Source organism: Acanthaster planci, linkage group LG19, assembly GCF_054643075.1.
Source record: "Acanthaster planci isolate LZ-2023a linkage group LG19, COTS_SCS, whole genome shotgun sequence".
Taxonomy (NCBI): domain Eukaryota; kingdom Metazoa; phylum Echinodermata; class Asteroidea; order Valvatida; family Acanthasteridae; genus Acanthaster; species Acanthaster planci.
This window is the reverse complement of record NC_141795.1, coordinates 8,579,440-8,590,277: the sequence shown is the minus strand read 5'-3', so window position 1 is coordinate 8,590,277 and position 10,838 is coordinate 8,579,440. Positions and strand designations below refer to the sequence as shown.

The 10,838-nt window shown below is 43.1% G+C and overlaps 1 protein-coding gene across 1 annotated transcript; it reads left to right on the top strand.

The window, feature by feature from the left end:
- Positions 1-100: 100 nt before the first annotated feature.
- LOC110984477 (2-Hydroxyacid oxidase 1-like) lies at positions 101-10,585 on the top strand. Its single transcript, XM_022244705.2, has 8 exons — positions 101-1,645; positions 3,566-3,717; positions 4,786-5,056; positions 6,159-6,298; positions 6,502-6,593; positions 7,412-7,573; positions 8,198-8,267; positions 9,131-10,585. Exons 1-8 carry the CDS (start codon positions 1,509-1,511, stop codon positions 9,190-9,192), a joined length of 1,086 nt encoding a protein of 361 aa, XP_022100397.2. The 5' UTR covers positions 101-1,508; the 3' UTR covers positions 9,193-10,585.
- Positions 10,586-10,838: the final 253 nt, after the last annotated feature.

Sequence of the window (10,838 nt, the reverse complement as noted above, 5' to 3'; positions counted from 1 at the left end):
AACCACGCCAACAGCACACGTGCACTGCACATACCGTTAATTAAATGCATTGATCGCCGTTTAAGTGGAACCATGGAACCGGAAGTTAACGTGCAACTTCTGCGATCGTCCAATGGGAGCCGGCGAATCGTGGCGCGTCCGCCTTTGTGACGAAGTCACTTACGAACCGGATAGAAAACTTCAACTTGCATAGAACAGAATGTGCATATAAATATACATATATATATACACCCCTTATCCATAGTTCAGAATTGATCTCATTTTGTAAACATGTACTGCAATGCAAAGAATTTATTCTGGCACATTACATGCATCTATCAAAATGAGATAAGCCGGGCATTCAAACACACTTCTCGGGTTGTAAGATTCATCAAATTAATTTCTTCTTTCAAACAGGATTAAATATACAGTCACTAACTGTACATTTACCTTCCTGGTAACTCTGGAAAGTTGTCCCTGTATAATGAGAAATTTAAAGGTTTAGGAAAGGTTAATAGATTCCCAGTGTTTGTGAGGAAAAACTTTGAAGCTTGATGTTTTTACAAGAACATGATCGATTTTCATAAATGACTGATCCAAAGAGCACTGACGTAATTTTTTTTAAATTTTTCAAAGTACAGATAGTTTTCACGAATAAATATCTGTTCAACACTACAAAATATAAAACACAGTTTAGAGGTTGTGCAGAAGATGACAACGATATGTAAACCATTTAATGGTTGAAACAAACTCTAACACATGGAAATGTAAAAGTAGTAAATCAAACTCATATTATTTAAACATTGGACAGTTTTGTCAAGATTTTCATTCTGTTGCTTTTCAAAAATGAAAATGTGTATAACAGATATGACAGAGTGTTACTACACATCAGATGTGTAGCCAGTGCTAGGTGAAAAGCATCTACAAACGCTATGAAATTCACAACGTCATCACACGTTCCGGTGATGGCACCAACAATATCATCGATGTGTCGTCGGTACATCAGGGCATCCGGCCGTTAAATGTTCACAGAAATTGATTATTGACGTTTTGGGCCAAGACTAGTGGACATGCGTGACGTGGATATTAAGCGTGCGTCAGTGCACATGGACAGTTAAGCACAAAGTACATGTACACAGACTGCCTGGCCTATAGATGAGATGACCGACCAGTTTGGTTCCGAAGTTCGAGTTGGGGCTCAGTGAAATACAGCTCCGGCGGTACCCAGACCGTGTCCATCCACAGGGTGATACATGTACATGTATTTCACTATTTTGGCAGTCATAAAACGACCGTCAACGACAAGTGTACATGTTTAACCATGGAGGAATAAAAACACATTTCTCCATAGTATAACACAGACCATTCCACATGACCTCACGGCGATTATTTCCAGTGACGCTCGATCACCGACAACTTCCAGTTTGTTTCGCTGCAACAGTACTGATCTAGGCCTACAATTGGATCCAAATAGACCGTAGGACGATCGAAGTGTACTCTGGGCTTTGAGCTCGTTTTGACACGTCATCATGACATCAAAACCGCTCATTCTGCAGGACTTTGAGCCGTATCTGAAGAAAAAAGTCCCTGGGACGTGGTGGGAGTACTTCCAACGGGGAGCAGACGCCCAACAGACTTTGGCTGACAACCTACTAGCTTTTCAAAAGTAATTCCTTGTTGGACCTTTGAAATGGATCGTTCCGTTCGTCGAAATTAGCCATCTGCATGATTACTGATGTGACTCGCTGGCTATTTACGTGTCACGGTGGCTGTACTCACAGCCGATGTATGAATAAAGCCGAACCGTGACAGCGACCCGGCGTACTAGCTGCTTGATGTTCAGGTCATAGCAAGGGGAGGGTATACGGTAGTGCTTTTGCGACATTCCTCCAATGCTAAAAACGTATCTCTAAATAGACCCGTAAAGCGGGCCCAACGTGTACTCCTAGATCCTCCGCACTCGTCACGTACTGGGCCCTGTCCCGATTCTTAGGGGTTTCTTTTGAAAAATTTTATCCGGGATATCCCTGGCATAAATAAACATCCACTTGATTTTATAAGCTGAAATTGCACCGGTATGTTCACTACTTACGGGGTAAACTATCCCCGAATTGCAGAAAAGTCTCCTTTTCCTCGTTTGGAGGACGAAATGTTGCCTTTTTGTTGCTGTTTCCCACTCTGGACAAATTTTAACCCACTTGTGCAAACTAACTTGAATATTGTTCTGCCATTTTACAGACTCCTTTTTATGGTTAAGTGGATGGGTATCGTGTACAAGAGCCTGTCTAGTGCACCCAGACTTCAGCACTTAACAATTTCGTTCAAATCTGCGAGAGTACCTCTCGATCTAAGTAGTTGTGGGAAATTATGGCTGTTTTGTGTCGTAGCTACTACGCAACGCCCTTGGCTGTTTCACTGTCCAGTCACACAATGTTTGCGGTAATGATCATTGGTAGCGCGGCTCGCTTTCTGTAACGTGACACGAGAGTAACGAAATAACCGTCAGTTTTGTGCATTCGTCCGGAGTGGGAAAACGGCAACAAAAAGGCAACATAGTTTACCCCGTAAGGAGTGAACATACCAGTGCAATTTCTGCTCATAAAATCAAGCGGATGTTTAGTTATGCCCTAGGATATCCCGGATAAAATTTTTCGAAAGAAATCCCTATGAATCGGGACAAGGCCCAGTATATGACGGAGGAGTTCACGTCGTGCCCTGTTTACGGGTCTTATCTCTACAGTACTTCGCTGATTTTGAGATTTCGTGACTAGACCGAAGTTTGGAGTTGGTCCATCGCCGTTTCAAAATGACGGAAAATAAGCAATCGGCAATTTTTAGTAGCCTCCTAAATAACCCGAAATTCGTTGTTGCGGTCATGCAACAAACCAAAGTGTATATCTTCTTTCAAAAATGTGAATAAAGAGAGCAGCAGAAGTCAATAAATTTACCGAATATTGAGCAAAAATGGTATTTCTTAACAATGAGTATTAATTCTTTCTTTTTTCTCTGTGGGATATGTAAGCGTTTCTGGCTTTGCGGTTTTGCTGGTCAACTTAAACATGTTCCCGGTTAGGCTTTGACGTCAGACATGTTGTTTTGTTTTAATGGTGCTTTTCAGCTAGTCAGGCTATTTGCGCCACGCATACGTTTATTCATACACACCCTTATTAATCAGCATCGCATTACGGAGTTACGTCAGACATATTTTCTGGCGAGAGGGTCCCTGGTTAAGGCTCGGCGGATATCCCTATCACGGTGGCCGCGCAAAGCCATATGTTTTTCTTTATTTCTGCACACGCGAGCTAGCCGCTGCACGAAGCTAGCCCACAAGTGCGGGAAACTGTTCATGATGATTCGCCTTGACAAAGGTTTTTTTTATTAAAGTGCAAATGTAAACAACATCATCCATACAGCAGGGGCTTATTGAATTACATTGTGTCGGGAATTCTGCTCTGTTTTTAAATTTCATGCCATTAAAAAAATAATTTCGGGATATGAACCAGTTTAAATCATTTCTTGGAAGCGTGGATCACAAAAGTTAAATTTCACTCCTTCTTTCAATATTTTTCCTCCAACTTCGATGCAGGTATCGACTAAGGCCTCGCTGTTTGCGGGATGTATCTCAGCAGGACCTCAGTACCACTATATTGGGCCATCGTCTAGACTTTCCGATCGGTGTCTCTCCGACAGCCTATCAGGGCATGGTGCATCCCGAGGGAGAAATTGCTATGGCTAAAGGTAAGACACGGGCACGGTGCTAGACAGAAATTCTCCAGGCCTACTTATTGATTTCAAAATGACAGAATAGGCCTGTTCAGTTTTACGTATTAGTGGTACTTCTGAGATTTTTTGGGAGAAGGAAGGAAATGGGATGGAAGTTCTAAAGGGCCTTGATGTCAAGTTTACTCGGAAAACTAATTTTTCTACTCCATTCAGCTGTTGAAAACTATTTGGGACATCTGTTGTTGGTTACTCATTGAAAATCGCACCTTTTTCAGCATTGAAATCCCCCCCCCCGCTTTCCCTGACAAAATAGAGCACTTTCGATATGGGGTCCTTGCAGAAAAATCACTGGTTATTTTAAGGGTTTGCGAAGTTAATCACATGATCGGTTTGCTCATTGAATATGTATGCGAGAAAAATTACTGTCAAGGACGAAACGACAACGGATCAAAAACTCAAAATAAAATTAATAACAGTAAAATATCAAAACTTTAGTGTAAGAAAAGAGGTTTCTTCCTCGGAAGCCATCGTATTTTTCTTCATGAAAAGTCAAAATTAATTTGCCTAAAGTGGTTAAAAGGAAATTTCCGGAGAATGACGCCACAAACGTCGAAAATGAAACAAATATAGGGACCCAAAGGAATACTTACAAGAACTGCTATGGAAATTACATGGCCTATAGGACCGTGTATAAACATTCAGCAGCTGTCGTTTGTGCACATGCACTGCATGCCCCGCCCATAATTATCAAATAATTGTGACCTCCGTGAAAACGAGCCGTCGTTGAGCCTTCAAAAGAATCTTGCATAATGTAAAGCAATAGGAACCCTTAACATTTTTCATCTGCATAATATGCATATTCATCTGGATAATACAAATCAATTTACTTGTGTTAATCATACCTAATTATTATTCATTTATGCGTAGATTTGCATATGTGAAAAAAAGTTATGTCTTGTCAAGAACCAACACACTACGACTGTGGTATGAGAAATGAATGTCCCTGGTCGATTTAGTTGAAACGTTCATCTGTAACGTCGTTCTATTTCACATAGCCTTAATCTGAAATCGTTACTTCTATAGGCGTGGCTAGTGTTGGGTCAGCAATGGCTCTGAGCATATTTTCAAGCAAGGACTTGGAAGACGTAACCGCCCCCCTTTCGTCTGAAACACCGCTGTTCCAACAGCTGAACGTATTTTGCGACCGTCAAACCTTGGAACGAACAGTCGAGTACACCGAGCACATAATAAAACGAGCCGAGAAGGCAGGCTTGAAGGGCATTGTGCTGACGGTCGATCAGCCGGTTAGGGGCAGGCGGCTAGCTGAACCAGCTGTCGCACCCCCTTCTTTAAAGTAAGTATACATGTACATGCTGTTCATCATTACGGCTGCGGTACACACTTCATATACAAAACTTGATCAATTAATGCTTCCCTTGATTTTCAACGCCGAGAGAACATTTCAAAAGGTTTAAAACTCGTTCGCAGCTATCAAACTAATAGTAAGGAGCATCGTGAAAAGCGTGTTGAAAGCACATCCCAACTGGGTCAAAAGAGATATGAAATGTGTAATACAAATTCGAACTCTCGACAACAAGGCATCTACACACCCATCCAAGTATCCGTCAACTTATTTCACATTACATGTACTTGCCCCAGCATTAATCGGTCTGTCTGGACTATTATCAAAGGCATCAACTTTCCTTCAAATAGTTCAAGTAAGCTACCATGTTTTTACGTTGAATTGTGGGATACTTCACCAAGTAGGCCTACGTGTATAAATACATATACCAGTTACAGTTAAGAACTTGAGAGGGGCACGGCACGGCAGGTTTGAACCCGTGGCTTGAATTGATCCCCGCTATCGACAATGCTTTGTTTTTCTTTTACAATTACCGTCAAGGTGACGAACTGTTGTACGTTCCACTAGACAGATACGAAGGAATCATCATGGAATTAATTAGTACCTGAGAGACATGATTCTTGGCAGAAAATGTCAGTCGGGTATGACAATATCTTAGCATTTAGGCCTACATTGTAAAAGTTTATCGGGTTTAATTACACAAATCATGGCCACTTTAGGGGAGGCAAAATATCACTGTCGCCTTTCCAACAATGGAAGGGGACTGCATATGATTTGATTATAATCAGTCATAAGTATAAACCACAATGGTGGTTGATCTTCCCGTGGTCATTATTGGTGCACGAGACTGTTACCTTTTGATTTGGTTCTCAACGTTCAAAGCCATATTGACATGGCTGTGTCCGTTTTTCTTTGCAATGGGCACAAACTCAGATTGAAAAAAAGAGCGCTTGATCAACTACCAAGGGAAAGCATAGCTGAAAACGCAGTGCGCGCCATTATGAGGGCGATAAAATCATGAGCATAGTGACGAAATGTGTAAAATTGGCTCTGACTGAACAGTGCTCAATGCAGACATTTATTTGTTTTGCAGATTCGCGCTTGTCTCTCTTCCCAATGATCCTCATTTTAGTCGTGCAAAAGTGACCTTTGACCCTTCAATGACCTGGGATGACATTGAATGGCTACGGAGTATGACCTCTCTACCAATCATTCTTAAAGGCATTCTAACGGGTGAGTTAATCATTATGACATTTTGCACCACGATAATATCCTTGTAATGGACCAAAGTTTCCAATGCCCAATTTTTAAAAGTTCTCTCGTTATCTTTCAGGTTACAACCGCATCCTGTAGTCTTTGGTTGGTGTGGAGAAATGTCTTGAAAGATGTGCACGAAATGTATAATTTACGAATTGGTATCAATTTCCACGTTGCAGCTGAAGACGCGAAGGAAGCAGTCAGGCGTGGTGCGTCCGCTATCTGGGTTTCGAATCACGGTGGCCGACTACTGGACGGTGTGTCAGCTTCGGTAAAAATGTTGAAAGTGTTTACGGTCACTGTGGGCCTTTTGACGAATTTCAGCTTCAGCGAACGCTCCGCAATGAATTCCACGTTAGGAAGCCAGGAATTCGGGGGGGAAACCCTTTGAATTTGAGAGCATGGCGCTGTGTACTATAGCTGCCGTAAATATGAAATGTGCCTGCCACACCAAATCACGTGACTGTGAGAAGCAGGCGCAGCCTCGTTGTGGCCGGTAGTGCTGCAATCTCGTGGTAATTCGTAAACGGCGGGCATATAAAGCCAGAGGGTTGCGGGTTGGAGTCCAGCATGGTGTCATGGTTGCGCATGACCTTAGGCAAGGCACGTTGTCATCCACTCATTGCTTTCCCCCACCCTGGAGTAATTGGGTACCAGTGAGAGTAGAGATAGCTGTTGTGTTTGATTTAGCTGCTTTGCGCCAAAATTGCTGTATGGAGCTGTATATTCCCCAGGGAGCTGAGATGGTATTTTCGATGTTTTTATGGGCCCAATGAGTAGGGGAGCAATGAACAGAAAGCGCTTTGATCTTAGTTGAAATCACCGTACAAAATGTGTCATTATTATACGAGTTGGTTGTGGAGGTATAAACAGGGCCGAATATGGGAGACTGCCCTGGGGTTTTTTTTGCGTTACAGGTTAAGATTTTCATGAAATCCACGTTCAAGAAAGCAAAGACTGTTCATGTCGATAATTTTTCAAATAAAATTTTCACCATCATAATGATACCAAAGAACTGTAAGACGTTAGAGTCATCAAAACCAGAGGGGCCTTGAAAAATGGTAGGATTCCTGTAATTGTCCATCGCAGATAGACGCACTGCCCGAGGTGGTCGACGCCGTGCGTGGCTCTGATATCGAGGTGTATCTCGACGGAGGAATACGTCAGGGCACCGATGTCCTCAAGGCTCTTGCTCTCGGCGCACGGGCCGTGTTCATCGGCCGACCGGCACTCTGGGGCCTCGCATACGATGTAAGTTTGGTCAGTCTTTCTCTCTGCTCAAATGATGAAGAACAAGCAAGCAAAGTACAGTGAAAGTGTTGCTTTTTCAGATTTCCGCTGAGTTTCTAAGTTCAGTATGATTTTTGTGTTTTTTACCCGGAAAATGAGGAACTTTCAGAGAGGAATTACATGCGTTCCTTCAACTTCCCCTATTGATCTTTCCCAAGTTTTCCTCGTTTATTACAAAAAACAAACGTATAAAGGTCGGTTCATGGACCTTGTCCGAAACACTTGGCTACGGCCGGAAATTACACAACTCTACGAGAACTGGCCGCGGCCACTACCATAGACTCGTGTGTAATTTCAAGCCGTAACCAAGTGATTCAGACACGGCCATAATTATTATACAGGCGAACGTGAAAGCGAAGCGAATTTTATATCACGAAAGATTTGCAGCAAAACTGCTGGCGAGTTGACAGGTGTTCATCTGTCGATAATTCGCAGCGCGAATATTTGAGCTGCCCTGCTCTCATTAATTTGCGTTTGTGTTTGTTTTCGCACAACGTGTGAAACGGCCTCAAGTCTTGAAGTCACTGTGCGTTTCGAATTTGAGGATTAATAAGATTTAGTTGTCTGTCTTTTCATTTTTTTCAGGGCGCAGCAGGAGTAAAGCAGGTCTTGGAAATCCTGCGAGACGAGTTGAGCAGAGCTATGGCGTTGAGTGGTATGATAGTGTTGTGCAAACCCGATCCGAAACCTACCTGACTCGAAACCGACTACCGGTCGAATTGCATCGGTTTATCCGCTTTTCATTCGGGTGGGATCGGTTTCGGTTTTAGATAAGCCGCTTTGGGGGAAAATCCAATAAGTAAGCCGGAAAAAATAGTCCAGACTCTCACTTCGTGTATTTTTAATGTATGAGTCACAGTGCCCGGTATGACCAAGGTGCGTGCCTTTTTCACATGGCATTTATTTCTACAGTCCACCCATGACTATAACAAATTAAAAGAGAGAGACATAAAATTGTTGTTCAGAGTTCTTGCGATGATTTCCCCCCCCCCTCAAAAATAATGCAAAGCAGATTTGGGGGGGGTCGGTTTCGCGTTGGATCAGGTCGATTTTGCCTTGATTTTTGTCAGTTTGTGATTAAGTTCTTCTCTTGGGAGTTCCGATCGGTCTTTTGTCGGAGTCGGCATGTGATGTTTCTGGTCAGTCTGAACTAAGTTCAACTCGACCTGATGCGCAACATGATGTGCCTCGAGCTGGATCAAGAGAGGGTGTAATTTTCGTAGCAACTAGACTCCTTTGGTCGGACTTAGACTCCTTTGGTCGGACTTAGACTCCTTTGGCCGGAATTGAACTTTGTTGGTTCGCAAACGACTATGAAAGGCATGCGTCGCATCGCCACCATTGATCTCCATCAGTGATCGCCACCAACAAAATGGGAACCCGTGCTTCTGCTCGAGGTGGATACCGTCTGGGCTAATATGGCACACAGTTCACCATGTATGCCTCGCTGTCATTTTCAAACATTATACCAGATATATAATTTTAGTCAAACGTTTATATTTTTTGTTTGTTTACCAGGTTGTTCATCAGTAGCTGACATAACGCCGGATCTGGTGAAAATGCCGTCACACGGCGTGTAGTGGAAGGGCTTAGAGTAGCGTCCATGACAGGTTGACTTAAAATGTCAGCCTTCATACCGTCTTTGCTCGAATTCTGAGGGAGATATCGTCTACTAAATTTAGGAAATTGGATTTTCGTTCAAAGCATGTGTTAAGGGGACACCACCAGAACGAACTGACTCTTGCGTTTTCAGTCAGGGTTCAAAGTGCCAGGAAAAACCTCAAAGCCACCACTGGACGGACTGTTGCAGGCATCACTTGCGACAGCGTAGTAACCAAACGAGAGTTTGTGGGGGTCGGTTTCGGCCTATGTCATCGACGCACTCGCTTGAGATGAGCCACTTTTCGGAACCACGGATGACAAGATGTGATACACTGGTACGGGAGTGAGTGACCAACAACGGCGAGGAGGGGGATTCGAAAATTTCTAGGGTCGGGGGACCAGGGCAGAACACCTTTTATCACCGTTTTGCAACTTCATATTAGTTTCGTGTCTCCGTGTTTTTGGCATGGTGGTCGCGTTCCTTCTCCCACCTCTTTATTGTAATCATATTTTTGACTGCTGATTTTAACAAGACTGAATTTGTGGTAGTTTATGCTATAATCAGGACTAAAAGTAGGAATAATTAATCTTCTTCTTGGTTGATTTCGGAAAAGATTAAAAATGGTAATCATTTTTATATCATAAAGATATTATAAGCTCTGAAATGTGTACTCTAACATGGCAGACAAACAGTAATATGAGACACGAGTATAACGTGCGTGTTTTCTATCATTATGGACCACAGGCAACCAGTCGTCTAACCAGTTACTTTCAGAAGTCTCGTGGCACAAAGCCAGGCCCGTTTGGAAAGATTGCAGATATGTGAGGGTCAATCTGTCGAAGTTCAAGCCAGTCTTGGCGTGGCAAACGTGTACAAGACGTTGGGGCCCAGACCTGATGCCGTTGCACGGCGTGATATGAACAGCACAGCCACGGGCGCGTAAATCGGAGGTAGGCCTACATTATGAACGCGCAGTCAGACGCCATGGACTGCCAGACATTTGTAGTTGAGTGGTTCTGCTTGGGTGTTTGAAAACACGAAGGTTGTTTGAAGAAAAATATGTTCTACAATGCAAAGAATTTATTCTGGCACTGAAGACTATTGAGGCCAATATTCATTGGTTGCGGTGTTCACATGTAACTGTATTTCGTGGTCATGGCCGTCCGCAATACATGACATGTGAGTTCAGTTGGTGGATTAAAATACTGCAGGTAGTTCCATCACTCAAATCAGTCATCCAATCCACCTCCCGACATGGGGGGGGGGACGTGGCGCTTGCGCTGCGAGCAATCTGGCCAGAGAGGGCGCGCTTCACCAAAGCAGTTTGCAACAGGCACATTGCCTGCATGTATCAAAATGAAAGAAGCCATGCATTCAAACACACTTTCTCGGGTTAAAAGATTCATCAAATCAACTTCCTTTCCAACAGGATTAAATATACAGTCCCTAAAAACTGTTCATTTAACATTCCTTGTAACTCTGGAAGGTTGTAATGAGAAAAGGTTATTTAGATATTTGATGTGATCAATTTTCATACATGACTGGTCCAAAGAAGAGAACTCCGCATCGCTACTACAAATCCTACGCAGTCGAAGAAGCTGAGAGTAAGGGATGGAGTTCTTA